This window comes from Suncus etruscus, chromosome 6 (assembly GCF_024139225.1).
Source record: "Suncus etruscus isolate mSunEtr1 chromosome 6, mSunEtr1.pri.cur, whole genome shotgun sequence".
Taxonomy (NCBI): Eukaryota; Metazoa; Chordata; class Mammalia; order Eulipotyphla; family Soricidae; genus Suncus; species Suncus etruscus.
Window position 1 is genome coordinate 100,792,368 of NC_064853.1, and position 21,465 is coordinate 100,813,832.

Below are 21,465 nucleotides of genomic sequence, written 5' to 3' on the forward strand. Positions count from 1 at the left end.
AGAGAGGGAGAGAGGTTTTGAAAGGAAGCAATAAGAATAAATAAGAATGCACATGGGCTCTGTTTACATGACAGTTCTCTCAATGTTATTTATTCTTTGGATTTAGACAAGGATAAAAATGACATACTATTAGGATTGGACTGTAGTTTCACTTCCTTAAAAATCCTTTATGGTTCATATTTTTATCACCTCCCTCTTAACTACCCTTAATGTATAGTTTTGCCCTTTCCAGAGTGTAATATAGTTGGAATCATAAAATATATAGCCTTTTCAGATCACCTTATTTACAACTTGCACTTAAAGTTCTTTTTATAGCTTAATAACTCATTTCTGCTTAGCATTGATTAACACTATTGACTGGATAGATGCCAGTTTACCCATTCACCTACTAGAGGACATTTTGATTGTGCTGAGTTTTGACAATTATGAATAAATCTTCTATAAACATCTTGCACAGGTTTCTGTAAAAACATGTTTCCTTTGGGTAAATGATGTGGAGGAGAATTGCTGGAGCTTGTAAGAATCTGCCAAAATGTCTTCCAAAATTACTTGCCATTTTGCATTTCTGTCAGCTAAAATATTCCTGCAAGTGTCAAGTGCTTTTTTTTGTTAATTGGTTTTTAGTTTGGAGGCCACACTAAACAGTGCCAGGACCACTTATGGAGTGGTGATGCTACGTGCAATAGAACACCATTTGTGGAAGAAACTTCCTTTGCCATTTATTTCCTTGGATATCAGGGTTCTCATTCTGTTTATCTGATATATTCATTTGACAGGACTGCACTGTCTTAATCACTCCCCTTGCCCATCTTTATTGAAATATATTTGACATATATAGTATTATGTCAGTGTGAGGTATATCTTGTGATTATCTGATATGCCTAGATTTGATTGTTGATATGTATATAAAGATATATACATATATTAATTTATGTGTGTATATATATGTGTGTATGTATATATATATATATATATATATAATCTCAAAACAGTTAAACTGTATGAGAGTCCAGGATAGGACCCGAGTCATATGCATGCAAAGCATGCCTTCCTTATCTTCTGTTCTTTCTCTCTGGCCCCCTATACTATTAACCTTACATTTTCTTTTCCTTTAATACTATATTGACTAAATGGATCTGTTGATCCAGTGAAAGAAATAAATGACTTATTCCCAACCTGTATGTTTTTTATTTTTTACTTAGTGCATAAACTATATATTGGGGGGGAGGGTTGTTGGGTCATACCCAGCAGCTCTCAGGGGTTACTCCTGACTCTATGCTCAGAAATCACTTCTGGCAGGCTCGGGAGACCATATGGAATACTGGGATTCAAACCTCTGTCCTTCTGCATGCAAGGCAAGTGCCTTACCTCCATGCTATCTCTCTGGCCCCCAAACTATATATTTTTGTTTTGTTTTGTTTTGTTTGTTTTTTGGGCCACACCCGTTAGATGCTCAGGGGTTACTCCTGGCTACGCGCTCAGAAATTGCCCCTGGCTTGGGGGGACCATATGGGACGCCGGGGGATCGAACCATGGTCCTTTCCTTGGCTAGCACTTGCAAGGCAGACACCTTACCTCTAGCGCCACCTCGCCGGCCCCAAACTATATATTTTTTATTACGGTGTCTTTTAATTAAAAAAAATAGTAAGAAGGGACATTCTTGGGGCTGGAGCGATAGCACAGTGGTAAGGTGTTTGCCTTGCATATGGCCAACACAGGATGGACCCCAGTTTGAATCCTGGCATCCCATATGGTCCCTCGAACCTGCCAGGAGCCACTTTGAGCACAAAACCAGGAGTAACTCCTGAGCGCCTCTGGGTGTGACCCAAAAATAAAAAGGACATTCTTGCCCTGTTTTTTTTGTTTGTTTTTGGGCCACACCCAATGATGCTCAGGGGTAACTCCTGGCTATGCGCTCAGAAATTGCTCCTGGCTTGGGGGACCATATGGAATGCCAGGAGATCAAACCTTGGCCTGTCTTGGGCTATGTCCTAGGCTAGCGCAAGCAAGGCAGACACCTTTCTGTGCACCAATGCTCCGGCCCCTCTTGCCCTGTTTTTTTTTTTGTTGTTTTTTTTTTGTGGTTTTTGGGTCACACCCAGCAGTGCTCAGGGGTTACTCCTGGCTCCATGCTCAGAAATTGCTCCTGGCAGGCACGGGGGACCATATGGGACGCTGGGATTCGAACCGATGACCTCTTGCATGAAAGGCAAATGCCTTACCTCCATGCTATCTCTCCAGCCCCATTGCCCTGTTTTTTCCACCTCATTTAATGAAAACATTTTGTATTTCTCATCATTAAGTGTAAGTTGTTGGGTTTTTTTTAGTAGGTATTCTTTATCAAGTTCAAAAACTTACCCTCTGTTCGTAGTTTACTGGTCGTTGGGGAGGATGTTGTATGTTTTTTAATTGTGTTGCTATACACAGAGATGCTTGGGGGTCAGGACCACTCTTTCCAGTTATGCTTGAGAGACCATGGCCACTCTCAGTAATGCTCAGAGGTCAGGGCCTTTCCTAGTGATGCTCAAAATGGCCCTGCGATGCCAAAAGTTGAACCTAGGGTCTGTAAATGCTCTTTGTCACTTGAACTTCATCACTGGCACAGATACGTTTGGTTTTTTGTTTTTGTTTTTGGTATTGGTTTTTGGGCCACACCCGGTGGTGCTCAGGGGTTACTCCTGGCTGTCTGCTCAGAAATAGCTCCTGGCAGGCACAGGGGACCATATGGGACACCGGGATTCGAACCAACCACGTTTGGTCCTGGATCGGCTGCTTGCAAGGCAAACACCACTGTGCTATCTCTCCAGGCCCAGATACGTTTGTTTTATCATAAACGGGTGCTGGATTTTGTCAAGTGCTTTTCCTATGTTAGTATGATTATGTATTTTTCCCTTTTTAGCCTGTTAATGTGATAGATTACATTAATTTTTAAATGTTAAACTAGCCTTTCTTGTCACTGGTTATATCCCTTTTTATTGTGGTTTACTTTTTTTTTTTTTTTTTTTTTTGGTTTTTGGGTCACACCCGGCGGTGCTCAGGGGTTACTCCTGGCTGTCTGCTCAGAAATAGCTCCTGACAGGCACGGGGGACCATATGGGACACCGGGATTCGAACCAACCACCTTAGGTGCTGGATCGGCTGCTTGCAAGGCAAACACCGCTGTGCTATCTCTCCGGGCCCTACATTTTTCTTTTTAAATGTTGTTGAATTGAATTTACTTTGTTGTTGGAGATCTTGTACTTATAGCCACAAGATACTTGTTCGTGCTTTCCTTGTAATGGCTTTATCTGGTTTCAGTAGTCAAGTGATGAAGGGCCTCTTAGAATGAATTAGGAAGTATTCTCTCTGCTTCTGACCTGAGGTTATAGAGAATTGATATAATCTATTTAAATCTTGGGTAGATGACTGGAAGAAAGCACAACAAATTGAATTTGCTTTTCAGCACCACATATTCCCCAGACTATTGCTAGGTGTGAAGTAAACTCCCCTTTCCCCAGAAAGTCTAGAGCTCATGTTTTGCATGAAAGGATCCAGGTTTAGTCCCTGACACTGCATGCCTCACCCCATTTACCACTAGGAGTGGCCCCCTGAGCATGCCTGGTTTGGCCCACCAAAAAATTTGGTAGAATTTACTTGTAAGCTATTTAAAAATTTTTTTATTTTTGTTTTCTAAGATTATTATTTATTAATATAATTTAAGTGAACATACGCCTATTTTTTAATTTTTTATTTAAAGCATTGTGATTTATAAAGTTATTCATAGTTTTAAACAAAATATTTCAGCACCAATCCCCCATCAGTGTCAACTTTCCTTCACCAATATTCCCAATGGCCATCTCATACCAGTACCCCCTGCCCCAGCCTGCCATTATAACAGGCCTGTTTTGCCTTGCACACATCAACCACAAACAGACCCTGAGTGCTGTCAGGAGTGACCCAAAAAAAAAATTTGGTTGTTAAAGTTTGGGTCTCCTGATTTCATTGTTGTTGACTCCATGGCTTGGATAGTTAGTTCTTTTTGTTTGTTGTGTTTTTTGTTTCTGGGCCATACCTGTCAGTGTTTGACAGGGGATACTCCTGGCTCTGCGCTGAGAAATCACCCCTGACAGGTTTGGGGGACCATACAGGATGCCAGAGATCAAGCCTGGGTCCATCCCAGCTCAGCCATGTGCAAGGCACATGCACGACCTACCAGTGCACTATTGCACTACCCCACCCCCACTCAATTTTTTTTCTTCTCACTATACTCTGTGGCTGAGAGTGTTTTCAATGACCCCAATTTAGTTCATTAGTGCATTTAGTTATTCTAAATACCACATATAAGTGAAATCGTCTTGTATTTACACTATTTCTTTCGATTTGTTTCATTTAACATAATCTCTTCCAGTTCCATTCATATTGCAGTAAATTACATAAAATCCATGCAAATATTTTGTAATCTTTGCAAAATAATTGTATTAGCATATTTTGTCATGTTATGTTTAGTTTTGTTATTCTTTATTCTGTTTTGAGATGTCTATGGTGTCTATATAAATGTCTTCCATGGATTCTCCCGTCTTTCTTTGTTTTAATTGCTTTATTTAAGCACCATGGTCACAAATTTATTCATTGTTAGGTTTAAGTCATACAGTGTACATGATCCTGTCAACATCAGCGATGTCTCCCATTTCCCTCCTTTCCCTTAGCCCCCACCCTTCCTTGCTCTAAGGCAGTGGTCGGCAACTTGTGGCTTGAGAGCCACTTGTGGCTCTTTACACTTTTAATTTGGCTCTTCTGTGTGCTGGGCGTCCGCTCCAGGAGTCAGGACTTTGTTCCTAGCCTCTGTCAGTGCGCGCCCTGTGTGACTCTCAAAATAAATTTCAATTGTGGTTTTGGCGAGATTTGGCTCAGTTGAAAAAAAAGGTTGCTGACCACTGCTCTGGGGCAAAGTTCTTTTCTCTATGTCTCTATCTCTCTTCTTGCCCCCTCTCTTTTCCTTTGGGACTCTGGTTTGCATTGTTGTTAAAGGAGGGGTACATAGCCCTATTCTTAAGTGTATGTTGGCAAAATATATTTCAAGGAATTGATCCAATTCATCCTATTTTCCTTCTAATGTCTATTTATCCATTGTGACTGTGTCTTTATTTCCAACTTTAGAATTTGGGGCCTTTTCTTAGCTAGACTGGCTAGAGGTTTATCATTGTAACTGATCTTTGGTTTGACCAGTTTTTTCAGTTGTTTCCATTTATGTCCTTTTTTTGGGGGGAGCGGGCCTCACATGGTGACGCTCAGGGGTTACTCTTGGCTATGCACTCAGAAATCACTCCTGGCTTGTGGTGGGGACCATATGGGATGCTGGGGATTGAACCCAGGTCTGTCCTGGGTCAGCTATGTGCAGGGCAAATGCCCTATCGCTCGCTGTGTTATCACTCTGGCCCCTGGCCCCAGTTTCATTGATTTTATTGTGCCTTTTTTTTTTTTCATGTTTTGGTTTTTGGGCCATGCCTGGTGATGCTCAGAGGTTACTCCTGGCTATGTGCTCAGAAATTGCTCCTGGCTTGGGGACCATATGGAACGATGGGGGTTCGAACCAGAGTCCATCCTAGGTCAGCGTGTGCAAGGCAGTCACCCTACCGCTTGCACCACCGCTCCGCCCCTGATTTTATTGTACTTCTTTCTCTCCCTCCACCCCCTGTTTTGGAGTTAATTTTGTTATCTTTTTTCCTAATTTGTGGATTCAGTGTCAGAACGTTTTCCCTCTAAATACCTTGGCTACACTGAACAGGTTTTGATAATTGTTTTTACAATATCCTTTTTTTTTCAGTCTTTTTTTTTTTTTTTTTTTTTGGTTTTTGGGTCACACCCGGCACCGCTCAGGGGTTACTCCTGGCTCTATGCTCAGAAATCGCTCCTGGCAGGCTCGGGGGACCATATGGGACGCCGGGATTCGAACCGATGACCTTCTGCATGAAAGGCAAACTCCTTACCCTCCATGCTATCTCTCCAGCCCCTTTTCTCAGTCTTTTAAGGGTATTTTTTATCTTTATTTAAACACCGTGATTACAAATATGATTATAGTTATATGATTTCAGTCATGTAAAGAACACCCCCCCTTCACCAATGCAACATTACCACCACCAATGTCCCAAATATCCCTCCTCCCACCAGGCTTTTTACTTCCCTCATTCATTCACATTGTTAGGATAGTTCTCAATGTAGTTATTTCTCTAACAGCACTCATCACTCTTAGTTGTCAGCTTCATGTCGTGAGCTGGACCTTCCAACCCTCCACAATATCCTTTCTTTAAAAATATTTTTAAAGTTCTATTATGATTTCTATTTTATAATATCTTTATTTTAGAACTATGATTATGGTTTTTACTTTTCATTTGATATAGTATATTATGTTGATTGTTTTATGTATGTTAAACCATCCTTGCATTCCTGGATTGCAAACCTACTTGTCATGGTGAATGACCTTCTTGAGGAGGCATTGGATCCTATTTGCAAGGATTTTGTTGAGGATCTTTGCATCTGTGTTTTATCAGGGATATTGGTCTGTAGTTTTCTTTCTTTTTTTTTTTTTTTTTTTTTTTTTTTGCAGTATCTCTGTCTGGTTTTGGTATCAGGGTGATGTTAGCTTCATAAAAATATTTGGGAGTGTTCCTGTTTCTTCAGTTTCATGAAAGAGCCTGAAAAAGATTGGTTCCTCTCAAAAGGTTTGAAAGAATTCATTAGTGAATCCATCAGGGCCTGGGCTTTTGTTTTTTGGAAGACTTTTGATTACTGTTGTAATTTCCTCAGTAGTGATTGGTCTGTTTAGGTAGGCTAGATCATCCTGGCTTAACCATAGAAGATTATAAGAGTCCAAGAATTTATCCATTTTTTCCAGGTTATCCTGTTTTGTTTCTCAAAGTAGTTGAGTTTCTCTAAGTAGTCTCTGATTATCCTTTTAATCTCTGCACTGTCTGTAGTGATCTCCCCCCTTTTCTTTTTAGTTTATTAAGTTTCTCGCTCTCCTTTTCTTTGTGAGTTTGCTAGTGATTTATCAATCTTGTTTATTTTTTCAAAGAACCAACTTTTGCTTTCATGGATCTTTCGAATTGTTTTTTGGATTTCCACTTCATTGATTTCTGCTCTAAGCTTTGTTATTTCCTTCTGCCTACCCATTTTTTATTCTGTTTGATGATTATTTTCTAATTTTATAAAATGTGTCATTAAGTTATTTATGTAGGTCTCTTTTTCCTGATGTGTGCTTGCAAAGCTATAAATGTTCCTCTTAGTGCCGCTTTTGCTGTGTCTCACAAATTCTGATCATTTGTGTCTCCATATTGGCATTTGTTCCCAGGAATCTATTTGTTTGTTTGTTTATGGGCCACACCTGGTGATGCTTAGGGGTTACTCCTGGCTATGCACTAAGAAATCACTCTTGACTTGGGGAGTTATATGGGATACCCAGAGATTGAAACACAGTTTGTCCTAGGCTAGCACAGGCAAGCAGATACCTTACCCCTTGCGCCACCACTCCGGCCCCAGTGTCCAAGAATTTTTTGATTTCCTCTTTGATTTCATCACTGACTCACTGATAGTTCAGTAGTGTTTAATTTCCAGTTGCTAAAGTATTTCTTCTGTGTCCCTTTTTAGTTCACTTCTAATTTTGGTGCCTTGTGATCTGTGAATGTAGTCTGTACAATTTCTATCCTCTTGACTTTATAGAGATATATTTTATGGGCCAGCATGTGGTCTATCTTGGAGAATCACCATGTGCATTAGAGAAGAATGTATATCCAGTTTTCTGAGGATGGAGTGCCCTATATATATCTACTAGGCCACTTTCTTCCATTGTCCTAGAACTATTATATTCTTGTTAGGTTTCAGCCTGGTTTACCAATCAAGGGGCCGTGTTGAGGTCTGCCACTATTACTGTGTTGTTATTGATATCTTCTTTCAGATTTGTCAGCAATTGTATTAAATATTTTGCTGGTCCCTCATTGGATACTTAGATGTTTAAGAGTAAGATTTCTTCCTTTTATACATATCTATTGATTTTATGAAATATTTATCCTTGTCACTTACAACTTTTCTAAATCTAAAGTTTGTGTCATTTGATAATTAATATGGCCTATCCAGCTTTTTTTAATAGCCTTTTTGTATTTCCTTTTTTTAATGTGTCAATATTGTTTTTTGGGGAAACAGATCCCCCCCCCTTCACCAGTGCAACATTCCCACCACCAATGCCCCCCTCCTCCCCCACCCCTGCCTGTAATTGTGACAGGCCACTCCAGCTTTTATTAAGGTAGCTGTGTGCTTGGATGATTGTCTTCCAACCTTTGAGTTTTGAGTCTATGTTTGTTCTGACTATTCAGGTGTGTTTCTTGTAGGCAGCAGAATGTTGGATTCAGCTTTTTGATCCATTTTGCCACTCTGTCTCTCTTAACAGGTACATTTAGTCCATTGATGTTGAGAGAGATAATTGTCATGGGATTTCATGTCATCTCTGTTTTCAAGTTTGGTGTGTCTGTTGGTCTCTCTTGTCTTAAAGTAGACCTTTCCATTTTTCTTTTAAGGCTAGTTTGAGTCTGTAAAGTTTTTGAGCTGTTGTTTATCTGTGAAGCTTGTATACTTCCTTCATACCTGAAAGTAGGTCTGGCTGGTTGCAGTATTCTAGATGAAGCATTCATTTTGCTGAGTTTTTGTCACTATCACACCACTGCCTTCTACCTTGAGAGTTTCTTGTGACAGGTCTGCTGTACATCTTAAGGATGCTCCTTTGAATGTAATTTCCCTTTTTGCTCTTGCTGTTTTCAGTATTCTATCCCTATCTGTGGGATTTGTCTTTGTGACTAGGATTTGTAATGATGTCCTTGACTGTTTATTCTTCGTGGGGATTTTCTTACTAGTCTCTGGGACTTCAATGATTCTTCTGTTGTTTTTGTCTTATCAAACTTCTATTTTCATCATTTACATTCTTTGAGTGTTTTTTCCATTGCCTGGTTATTAGCTTTAAGGCTCTTTTCCAATCTCATCAGTTGTATGCAGTTGTTCTGCATCTCATCTTCCAACTCACTGATTCTATTCTCAGCTGCTATTATTCTGTTAGAAAAGCTTTCCATTGGGGCCAGAGAGATAGCATGGAGGTAAGGTGTTTGCCTTTCATGTAGGAGGTCATCGGTTCGAATCCCGGCGTCCCATATGGTCCCCTATGCCTGCCAGGAGCAATTTCTGAGCCTGGAGCCAGGAATAACCCCTGAGCACTGCCGGGTGTGACCCAAAAACCACAAAAAAAAAAAAAAAAAGAAAGAAAGAAAGAAAAGAAAAGCTTTCCATTGAGGTTTTCATTTCGTCTACTGAGTTTTTCAGTTTGGTGTTTTCTGATTTATCTTCTATCCTCTTGATTCTTGTTTGAGGTTTGTTCAATTTGGTCCATACCTTTTTTTTTTTTTCCTATGAGGATCCTCCATATTTCTTCTCTAAACTCCTTATCTGAGAGTCTAAGTAGGTTGCTTGCAGTTTTTTGAATCATCATAGTTGCCATCTTTATTCTCTGTGCATGGTGTTGGCCTCTGTCATAGTGTGGTGTTTTCTATGTATTGTGCTAGGTTTCATTGTTTAGGAGATGTGCCCAGCCGTGCTCCTCTGGCTCTGACCTTTGTGGGCAGGGATAGCTCATCTCTGAAGAAATGCCCTCCAGAATTATCTGGGTGAGAGGCAAGTCCAGGACACAGCACAACAGAGAAGACAGAGTTTACAATGTCTGCTTTGTGTCCTATTACGATTTCTTAAGAAGAGATATGTATGTTTTAAACTCGCCTTGTATGCTTTAAACTCCAAGTTCGACCCCTAGCATCACCAAAAATGAGAGATTTTTTCTTTAGCCTTAGTTTTATTTGTTTATTTGTTTTGGGTTTCCTGGTTTTTTTGTTTTGTTTTTGTTTTTGTTGTTTTGGGGCCACACCCGGCAGCACTCAGGGTTTACTTCTGGCTCTGAGCTCAGAAATTGCTCCTGGCAGGCTTGGGGGACCATATGGGATACCGGGATTCAAACCACTGCCCGTCCTGGGTCGGCTGCATGCAAGGCAAATACCCTATCGCTGTGCTCTCTTCAGTTCTTCTGTACTATTTCTTCAGCCCTGCAAATTTGATTTTTTTTTTGAGCTAGCATTCTGATTTCATTCTTTAACATTGGTAATTTTAACAAAGGAAATGTGTAAGTAAACAAAATTTTATAGAAAAGAAGACACACTCTTATTTTGTTTTGGGGTCACACCTGGCAGCACTCAGGGGTTACCCCCCTGGCTCTGCACTCAGAAATCACTCCTGGCAGGCTTGGGGGACCATATGGGATGTTGGGAATCGAACCTGAGACCCAACTGCTGTGCTATCACTCCAGCCCGAGAAGACATACTCTTTAAGAAATAAATTTTTTTTTAGGAATATGTGAAAACAAAAGCTTAATTTCTCCGTCCCTCTCTTAATAAAGGTAACAACTGTTAAGTGTTCCATACATTTTTAAGGAGATTCTTCAGAAACTCATTATAAAAAAGAAAATTAAAGAATGTAACGACTTTCATGAATATCACTGTGTCTTCTATTGTTTGTAGTCATTCGTACCTTGAAAAATTCCTTACGGAACAGATGATGGAAAGGAGGGAAGATGTTTGGCTTCCTCTCATCTCCTACAGAAATTCATTAGTAACTGGAGGCGAAGATGATAGAATGTCTGTGAATAGTGGGAGTAGCAGCAGTAAAACCTCCTCTGTGAGAAATAAGAAGGGACGGCCCCCACTTCACAAAAAACGAGTAGAAGGTAAGTTTGTCTTTACACTTTGCCTGATTTATTCCTGGCAGAAAGAATCATTTCTCTGGTGTCCATGGTCTAGTTTTCCATCAGGAATTGCTTATTAAAGCAGCCAGACTTAAAATGCTGCTTCCTGGAGTACCTCCAAGACCCAGTGAATAAGCCTTTACTACTTGAGCAGAGAAACGTTCGAGGGGTCTCTGGCTAACCCCATTCTCCCCCTTCTATGGTAAATTGAAAGAATTAAAAATGGCAAGACTTAGGGCTGGAACAATAGCACAACTTTACATGAGACTGACCCAGATTGGATCTTGGCATCCCATATGGTCCCCAAACCCACCAAGAGTGATTCCCAAGTGCAGAGCCAGAAGAGCCCTTGAGCATCACACCGATCTGGCCCAAACCCGCCCAAAGGAATGAGGTAATAAGAGAATGACATTTGATGGTTATGTTATTTTGTATAATCGTTATGAGTCTGAGGTTGGATATTGATACCCCTATTTTGTGTATGAGAAAACTGAATTGTTCAAGTTTTAATGGCAGGTAAGAGTTGAAAAGTGAGTAGTGTGTAGGGGGGATTCAAAATTGGCTGTCTGACTTGACTTCTTTCTACTGAGTTTTGCAACCCATGGCATTTTGTGACTCTGAATGGGGTTTTACAGATGAAAATCTGGATAACACGTGGTTAAACAGGACTGATACCATGCTCCAGACTCCAGGCCCTCTCCCAACACCACAGCTTACGTCCACTGTACTGCGGGAAAATAGCCGGCCCATGGGAGAACAGATCCAGGAACCTGAAACTGAACATGGTTCTGAACCGGACTTTTTACACAAGTAAGTAGTTAAAAATGCATTTACTTGGCCCAAAATCTTTAACTTTTTTTTTTTTTTTTTTTTTTTAAATATGGAACGCTTCACGAATTTGCGTGTCATCCTTGCGCAGGGGCCATGCTAATCTTCTCTGTATCGTTCCAATTTTAGTATATGTGCTGCCGAAGCGAGCACAAAATCTTTAACTTTTGAAGAAAACAATTTATACAAATTGTACATCAGTATATTCAACTAATCAGTTCATAAAAAACAAGACTTTCTGAGATGATATAATTTATATTATTTAAAATATATTAAATTATATTGCTGACACTATGATTATCCATTTCTCAAAGTCCTTTTTTTTTTTTTTTTTTTTTTTTTGGTTTTTGGGTCACATCCAGTGCTACTCAGGGGTTACTCCTGGCTCTGCACTTAAGTCACTCCTGGCAGGTTCAAGGGACCATATAGGTTGCCAGGGAATCGAGCCGGGGTCTGTCCTATGTTGGCCGCATGCAAGGCAAACGCCCTTTCGCTGTGCTATCGCTCCAGCCCTCCACAGACATTTAAATGCCTGATCTTACCAGATGTTGGTTTCAGATTTATTGCTGGGTCTTTTTCCATTCAGGGACTTTTCATTCAAGGAAATGGACAAGAGTCTATATCAGGTTCTGCAGAGTTGTTGGTAGTTTGTTGTGTTTTGTGCTTGTAGTGGTTTTGGGGAGATGCATACCCAAGGGTGCTCAGGCTGTGCTCACCCCGTTTGGTTAAGTGCAGTGCCAGGATCCAGCTAGGGAAGACTCAGGGCAAGGCCAGGCCTTACCCCTGTACTGTATTCTATCTCTAGCCCAAAATTGGTAGTCTGAACAACAGATTAATTTTATAATTATATAATTTTATAATCCATTTCAGAAATAGTACTTTGTGTTTTAAACTGAAACTGTTCATAGGGTAAAAACTGTTGATATTTTGGGGTTGGAGCTATCGTATAGCAGGCATAATGTTTGCCTTGCATGTAGCCAACCTGGGTCTTACTCCTGGCACCCTTTATTCCCCTCAATCCCTTCCAAGAATGAGAATGAGGAGTAAGCCCTTAGTACCTCCAGGTATAGTCCAAAAGCACTAATAAACAACAAAACTATTAATATTTTATATTAAAATCATTGTTAAAATAGTTGTCTTTATCTGAAAATTAAAGAATAACCTTTCCATTACTAGTTAATAGTATCAGAATCTAAAAACACTGGGAAAGGCAGAGCACTGGTGTGACTTTCACTATTAAAAAGGCCTTAATTTGGTCTGGGTTAATTTTGGAATATAGTGTGACTTTCACTATTAAAAAGGCTTTAATTTGGTCTGGGTTCACCAGTAAGATATTCCTTTGCATGTATGTTAGGGTCTGATCCCTAACACTGTCCCAAAAAGCCTTAATTTTGTTTAGCAAAATGTAACTCAGTGCTAGAGTAAGTGCTATGCTGGGTTCTAGACTTGACACTCCAGCATCAAGCAAACCCAAAACCTTTATGGCATCTTTTTCATTGTGTTTTTTCTCTACCTTTGAAATTTGCTTAACTATTCACTGGGGTTTTTTTTCATAATGAGATTTATAGATTATGAATTATTATTTTTGTTTTGTTTGTTTTTGGGTTTTAGGGCCACACCCGTTTGATGCTCAGGGGTTTACTCCTGGCTAAGCACTCAGAAATTGCCCCTGGCTTGGAGGGACCATGGGACGCAGGGGGGCGGGTATCGAACAGCAGTCCTTCCTTGGCTAGGGCTTGCAAGGCACCTTACCTCTAGCGTCACCTCTCGGGCCCTAGATTATGAATTACTCTGATGAGTAAGAGAATTTACTTTAACTGGACACCTTTAGCAGATTGAAAATGAAGTATTAGTGGGAAAAATTCCCGTATCAGTGGGAAGGATGAAGATGATAAAGGGAAAATAGGAGTCAGGACTTTGGGTATATTTGTGATGTGGACTAGTGTGATAGCAGTATGTTCAAATAGCACTGAAAGCATGAGATCTGAGCTGTGCAATCACCAAACTTTGTAACGAGCCTGTCAAGGTGTCAGGCAAGAGATGAAGGCAGAGTTATGGAGGATAATGAGTATGGGAACACATGTGAAAAACTGGGACTGATATTGAAATATTATATGCCTAAAATTCAATTTTCAATAACTTTATGATTCAGTTTGTTTGATTGGTTGGTTTTTGGTTTCTGAGTCACACCTGGCAGTGCTCAGGGGCTGCTCTTGGCTCTACGCTCAGGAATCACTCCTGACAGGCTCGGGGGAGCATATGGGATGCCGGGATTTGAACCACCGTCCTTCTGCATGCAAGGAAAATGCCTTACCTCCATTCTATCTCTCCAGCTCCTATAAATCAGTTTTTTGAATAAAAGTGTTTTAAAGAGACCCTATTAGAACTATTTAGATTCTAGTAATTATAAGACATCATTGCTAAAGGATTTTTTTTTCTAGCTGAGAACCATTATGAACTTGGCTTTTTGTTTTGTTGTTTTTTGAGGAGGGCCCCTTCACCTGGCAATGCTCAGGAGTTACTCATTGTAATGACCAAGGGACCATATTTGATGCCAGGGATTGAACCCAGGTTGCCCATATTCAAAGCAAGCTATGACCTTTTTTTTTTTTTGATTTTGGGGCGCTCAGGGGTTATTCCTGGCTCTACTCAGAAACCGATCCTAGCAGGCTCAAGGGACCATATGGGATGCCAGGGTTCGAACCTGGGTCCGTCCTGGGTTAGTAGCCTGCAAGGCAAGCATACTACTGCTGTGCAATTGCTCCTGCCCCATTACTCTGTCCCTGAATGTGGCATTTTAGGGAGTGACTAAACCCTGAATGAATGGTAGTAATGCCCAGTCTGCTTTTATATGACCCACCTGCCTTACTTCCTGACTTACTGTTTGTCAGTCATTTCTATCTTCCTTTCCTTCATAGTTTTTTGTTTCAGTCTTGGGCCACACCCGGTGGTGCTATCTCTGCACTTTGGAATCACTCCCTGCCTATGCATAACGGACCAAAAGGGATACTGGAGATCAAAACTGGGTCAGGCATTTGCCAGGCAAATGGTCTACACATTGTACTATCACTCTGGCCTCCTCCCACATAGATTTATGAGCTTAAAATGAAATAAAAAGAACATCTTGAGAATGTCATGTTATTTACTAAAAAATAATTCTTTGTTTTTCTTTTTTCTCTCTTTTTTTTTTTGTTTTTTGTTTTGGTTTTGGTTTTTGGGTCACACCCGGCGGTGCTCAGAGGTCACTCCTGGCTGTCTGCTCAGAAATAGCTCCTGACAGGCACGAGGGACCATATGGGACACCAGGATTCAAACCAATCACCTTTGGTCCTGGATCAGCTGCTTGCAAGGCAAATGCCGCTGTGCTATCTCTCCGGGCCCTAAAAAATAATTCTTTATCCTGTAAAATTTCCAAAAGAGATGTTTATGCAAGTGAGTAGTATAAAGTGGCAGGAAGATGTGGATCCGCATGCACTTGATAATGCTTTCAAAAGGACTAATGCCAAAAAAAGTCAATGCCATTTACCCTTCCTTGTTCTTGCTGTAATTGTCTTGAGATCTCTGAGCCACAAGAGCTATAATATAATGGTCAGCAGAGTTTTTGACCTTTAACAAGCGGGCTTACTATCTTGCTAGAAAACAAATCTGAGAAGCATTCTTGTTTGACCAGTACTGGGGAAACAAGACTGTTAGTTTCAGCACCAGGTAGGAAAGAAAGTTTCCCTTAATTCTTTTAGGTTCCATGATGTGTCTGAAAATCAAATTGACAGAATAGATTATCAGGAGAAAAAAAAATACTGAATTTTTATATAATACATAGGAGCTTCTACAAAAGAATAAAGACTTGAAGTGACCTGAACTAGATGTGTTTATGTATTTTAGTAAAAGAGAAACATGACAAAGTGGTTTGTCATGGAAGTAGTCCATGGAGGAATAAGTAATCTGATCTTTCTTTACTATAAACATAGGGCTAGTTTACTGAGGTTTGCAAATTCTTCTGGTACCATCTCAGGGAGATAAATATGGCAAAAGACAGATTATTTTCTGGCTCTAAGCAGAAAAGGGAGGGCGTTTTAGTGTGACTTCATTTCAGAGTTTAATTTTTGTTTTTGTTTTGGGGCCATACCTGGCGGCACTAAGAAGGTACTGCACTCAGAAATCACTTCTAGCAGGATTGGGGACGATATGGGATGCCAGGAATGGAACCCAGGTCCATCCTGGCTCCGCCACATGAAAGACGAATGCCCTATTGCTGTGCTACCACTCTGGCCATTGTTTCAGAATTTTAATCTCAAAGAGATATTTTGGAATGACACATTCTTGTTTCCAATTTTTCAGAGAAGTGACCTTTTTGAATAATTCGCTGCTGTTCTGCAGAGGCAGATCCGTTGATACTGACAATACCTTTGACTCTGTTAAGTCTCCCTTCACTGAGATTCAACCAAGTATGGCCTTAGCAAGGGACTAATTAACAAATTAGTTAATTTCTTATTCTGTGCTGCCACAAAATAAATAATACAACCTCTTTTAGTCCTCAGATGCAGATCTCCTGGTTAGGCCAGCCAAAATTAGAAGACTTAAACCGGAAGGACAGAACAGGAATGAACTACATGAAAGTGAGAGCTGGAGTAAGGCACGCTGTGTAAGTATAACATCAGGTATCAGGAAAATGTAAAAAACTGCATGATGCTGATCATTCTGTGGAATGACCTGGGTTTCTCTGGTTTTGGATTTAGGAGTTAAAGGCAGTGCAGGGTAGGATAAGGCATGGGCTCTTGAAACCTTTATATCCCAGAGCTGCTGATTGCTAGGTGGTGGTGTTTGAGTAAGCTGTTCCTCCCTGCAGAAAAAATGGCCCAGGCCCTCCACCAAGCCCCAAAAGAAAATAATGACTGCCATATTTCCCAGGTAGTCCAGTCCAGGTTGATACCTCTGTGAAATTCTTAGAATGGGTGGGAGCAGATTACCATTTCTGCATAAACTACTGTAGCCAAATGCCGCACCTTACACCCTCTGACAGAAATGGTCCAGTTCTGCAACTTAACCCTATCAAACTTCCAAGCCACCAAATTTGTTTGATTTATAAATCCTGGACATCTCAATATCTTACAGTAATGTCTGTTCAGTAGTATCTCAAGATGGGATACTGATGGGAAAGTCACATAGTAACCTACCAAGCTCATTAACTCTAAACCAGAGGTTCTCAAACAAGGGGCCAGTTCACTGTCCCTCAGACTGTTAGAATCAGACTATAGATTTTGTTTTTGTTTTTGTTTTTTAAAAAAATATGAATAGGGGAGCCGAAACGATAGCACGTTTGCCTTGTACTTGGTTGACCTAGGACTGACCTCAGTTTGATCCCTGGCATCCCATATGGTCCCCCAAGCCAGGAGCAATTTCTGAGCACATAGCCAGGAGTAACCTCTGAACATCGCCGAAGGAACAGGGGCCAGAGAGATAGCACAGAAGAAGAACATTTGACTTTCATGCAGCCGATCTAGGACCGAAGATGGTTCTAATCCCAGCAACCCATATGGTCCCCAGAACCTTCCAGGAGCCATTTCTGAGCACAAAAACAAACAAAAACAAAAAACTATCAACAAATTCCTGTGCATACTGCACATATCTTATTTTGAAGTAAAATGGGGGAGGACAAATATAATATTTAAAATGAAGAACAAATAAATATAATCAACCAACTTGCCAATATTTCAGCCAGAACTATGGACCTGCTTTGGGCTAATGAGATGGTCAGAATCCGGTTCCATATTTGTCACTGCTAGTCATAACAAGTGATGCGAGCATGCATTAGTTAGTCTAGGACGTGGTTGGAGATTTCAAATGCACTCTGAAAAAAGTTTGTTCACAGGCATAAGTGTTGCCAAAGATGGTTGTCATTTTGAGTGCATTGTTTCCCAAGATTAGGATATGTCTTAGAGGGGAGAGAGTATTAGAAATTAGGAAGGCTGTTTGACTTGAATATGTCTTTGAGTCACAATTCTTTTTTACTTTTGGGTTTTTTTGGGGTTTTTTTTTTGGGGGGGGGGGCCCACACCCAGCTGTAATCAGAGGTTACTCCTGGCTCTGCACTCAGAAATTGTTCCTGGCGGCCCAGGGAACCATATGGGATGCCAGGAACCAAACCCAGGTCCATCCTGGGTCTGCCACATGCAAGGCAAACACCCTACCACTGGCCTATCTCTCTAGTCCCTTTGAGTCACAATTCTGTGCCCATGGGCAAATGTCCTCGGCAGGCCACAGTTTAAGGACCCCTGCCCTAAACAGTAGCATAGAAGTATAGGAGATTCAATTATCACCAAATACAGCCTAGTAAATCTTTAGACCCCAACTTAAGTAACACCATGGAAAGAGATAACAATCATTTCAAATTGACATGTTTATGTTTTGATAATACTATTTGTCTTTGTGTTATAAAACTAGAAATCTGTAATAAATTTGTTTTTGCTTACATAGAGGCAGGGTATGGTGATGGGAGAAAGATTGGGGACAATGGTCATGGGATTGATGGTTGAATATTTAATGCCAGAAACAAAATTAGGTAGGGTAGCCAGATCCCTAGCTTTGTTCTGTAAACTTGGGAGTTGGCACATTGCTAAATAAATATGAACTATTATTACTGTTATTATATTTAAGAGGAATGTAAGATCCAAAATCATAAGTCCTAATTGCTTTTTGACTGTCTTTTCCTTAATCAGTCGGGGTCTAATGGAAGAAGATGCTGAGCCTATCTTTGAAGATGTGATGATGTCATCTCGGAGCCAACTAGAAGATATGAATGAAGAATTTGAAGATACCATGGTTATTGATCTGGTAAGAAAATTATTATTATTAAACCAAGCATTACAGGGCTGGAGCTATATATGCTATATATAGTATAGTGGGTAAGGCATTTGCCTTGCATGCTCCAACATCCACTGTGGTCTCCCAAGCACCACCAAGATTAAGTCCTGAGTGCAGTCAGGATTAAGCCCTGATCATTGCTGGGTGTGATTAAAAAAAGAAAAACACATACATTTTTATCTATGTTTCATATTGAAGCTAAATTTTTTTTTCTCAAAACTATCCTTAATTTAACAATAGAATTGAGCTTAGTCTACAGAACAGATTTTTAGGAACAAGGGTTATAAAAAAATGAGTTGGGTCAGGGGGTCCTTGGCACATTGGTAGAGGAAAGCAAACAAGTAGTAGGAACTATATGTGCATGCAAGATGTAGGAACTATATATACATGAAGCTATCATAACTACTGTAAAAGCTAGGAGCAATAAAGCTGGCCTTTAATAGTTGTCTTTTATAACATTGGAATATTTGCTGCTTCTTATCACATTCAGTTATCTTGATGTGTCACAAGATTATCTGTCTTCTCATTGCAGCCCCCTTCAAGAAATCGGCGAGAGAGAGCTGAGCTAAGGCCAGATTTCTTTGATTCTGCAGCTATCATAGAAGACGATTCAGTAAATATTAAATTATTACTATTTTTGGTTGTTTCTGGGCGTGGTCTGTGCATTCAGTTAATTGTGTTTTTTTCCCCCTAGGGATTTGGAATGCCTATGTTCTGAAGTCTGAAGAAAATTTTCAAATCTGGAACTCTATTATTTAGAGCTAGAGGCCTATATACTGTGATAGCTTGTATGGGGAAAAAACACTTTTGATGTGATCTGATTTGTTTTTTAATCAAATGATTGAGGTCGATCCTTTTTTGCAGTGACAGAAGAGGAGCATGTAAATTATCCAAGAGAATGTTGGTGAATGTCACATCAGAAGACTGACCTGAAAAATCATGTGTCCTAATGTTGGACTTAATCCCAATACAGATGTGTGTGTTTTTCTGGAGGGAGGAAGAAATTAAAAATTTTTAAAACAGCTGTCAAGAAAACACTGTTATACACCTGTTTTATGAAAAGCCAGCGTTGAGTAAAAAAAAATATTTTTAACTTTATTTTCCTGTTGTACAATTTAAAAACCGTTTTAACATTTTGCCTTTTTATGTTTTAAAAGCTAACCATTTTTATTAAACCTATGAGTAAGCAGCTCATTCTAATTGCCGAAGAGTGTTTTGGAGCTCACTGGATTCGGCTGACCTTGTGGAACACAGAAATTTGGAGAAACAGAATATTGACAAGCTAACAGGAAATTCTGACAGTGCATCTCTGCCAAAACCACACACCCTCTGGATATGGATATGAATTCCCAGATTTTATATACTCTTGAATAAAAAGGTTTATTTTTATTTATAGGGGGGCATAAAATAAGAAATGTCCATGCAGCCATTTTTCCAACTGTTGCTGTACACATTCATTTTATATAGAATAGGGAGATTCAAATACAGTACATTTTCTATTGGTATTTGTTCTGTGCATTTTTAGCAACTTCTACCAGCAAATAAAGTATTCTCAGTAAATAAAAATGGTTCTCAAGTTATCAGTTTGCTGTTCTTACCACTTATTTCATGCCCTGCCATATTCAACCTACATTAACTTTCTTAAAAAGGTAATCATGAATCCTTTGCTACCCAAGAGTAAATTTAAGTGTAACATAACTGTGTCTACTCCCATGCACTAAATATCTTTATGCGCTAATTTTGTGAATTAAGTTTTCCAATGATAGACGTATGTGCTGCATAGAAGTCTGTGCTTAGAGGGTGAAGTTCTTAAACTTACCTTGAAATACAGCTACCTTTCAGTGTTAAATGTGCATATTAAGTCTTTTGGGGAAAGAGATTATGAATCTTCAGGACAGCCTTCAATGGTTAGAGTGACATTCTGCGTAGACAGTAATGACTTGCTGCTATTGTTTTTTAAAGCCCATTTTGTTTCTTCCTGGTTTTTAAAGTTAGCCTCAGAATTTCCAAACAATTCATCCATATCTATTTCTGGGCTGGTAGCTGCAACTGAATAATGAGGCTTTCTCTTTTTACCAAAAATTTTTTAAAAATATGTGCACCCAACAGTTCTCTTTTGTGCAGGAACGCAAAATGGATTGTTTTATTCATTCTTTTAGCAAAAAGACACAGAACAGATTTTTCTCAACCTTTATACAGTTATGAAAAAAATTTGGTCACCAAAAATACTGTATCTGCTATATAGCAACTCCTGGGCTCTAGTTAGGACGCCAAGATCTTGCTTGCTTCCACAAGTGTGGGCTTCAATGGAAATGAGGGGCAGGAATGACAGGATTGGACTGCCCTGCTGGGTACTGGCTGGGAGCAAAGTGGGATACAAACAAACTGATCCTTCGCTTGATAGGAAAACAGATGCTGGCTTAGAATTGTAGACCACCATGCAACAAACAAGGCTTGATATCTACTCTAATGGGTTTCCAGTTCAGTTTGAAGTCAAACGAATTTTTGTATTTTCAGTGTCTCCTTGATTGGTTTTGCTAGTACTTCTGTAAATTGTACATTTGCAATATGAGGTTTTTTTCCTTTTGTACAATTTGAAACTGATGCTTCACCTTTCCTTTAATAAACTATTCAAAATCAGGTTTGTGTCATTAATCCTATTGTTCCTGCTAGGTAGAACTTTAGAGAAGTGATTTCCTGCACTTAAAAGATAAGCTCTTTAAGATAATTTGAAAAGAGGCAAGATGACTGTATTAGGAAGTTTGGGTTTTGACCACTCCCAGCAGTGCTCAGGGAACCATATGTGGTACCAGGGATGAGACCCAAGTGGACCACATGCAAGGTAAGTGCCCTACCTGCTGTAGTATTGCTATGCCACCTCCCGCCTTTTGAGGTGGGAGACACACCTGCAGTACTCAGTTTACTCCTGGCTCTGAGCTCGAGCTCTGGGAACCATATGGTACACCGAGGAT

The 21,465-nt window shown here is 39.9% G+C and overlaps 1 protein-coding gene and 1 non-coding gene across 2 annotated transcripts in view; one reads left to right on the top strand and one right to left on the bottom strand.

Annotated features, from left to right (window-relative positions):
• Positions 1 to 21,133, top strand: part of STAG1 (stromal antigen 1) — a 363,983-nt gene extending 342,850 nt beyond the window's left edge. The window contains exons 29-34 of the mRNA XM_049775919.1: positions 10,581 to 10,786; positions 11,440 to 11,614; positions 16,164 to 16,274; positions 18,349 to 18,463; positions 19,026 to 19,106; positions 19,188 to 21,133. Coding sequence (XP_049631876.1) covers positions 10,581 to 10,786; positions 11,440 to 11,614; positions 16,164 to 16,274; positions 18,349 to 18,463; positions 19,026 to 19,106; positions 19,188 to 19,211 — 712 coding nt within the window. The 3' untranslated portion in view covers positions 19,212 to 21,133. The remainder of the gene's footprint in view (positions 1 to 10,580; positions 10,787 to 11,439; positions 11,615 to 16,163; positions 16,275 to 18,348; positions 18,464 to 19,025; positions 19,107 to 19,187) is intronic.
• Positions 11,679 to 11,785, bottom strand: LOC126012878 (U6 spliceosomal RNA). The gene has a single exon (XR_007497226.1). It is a non-coding gene; the product is annotated as a U6 spliceosomal RNA (small nuclear RNA).
• Positions 21,134 to 21,465: the final 332 nt, after the last annotated feature.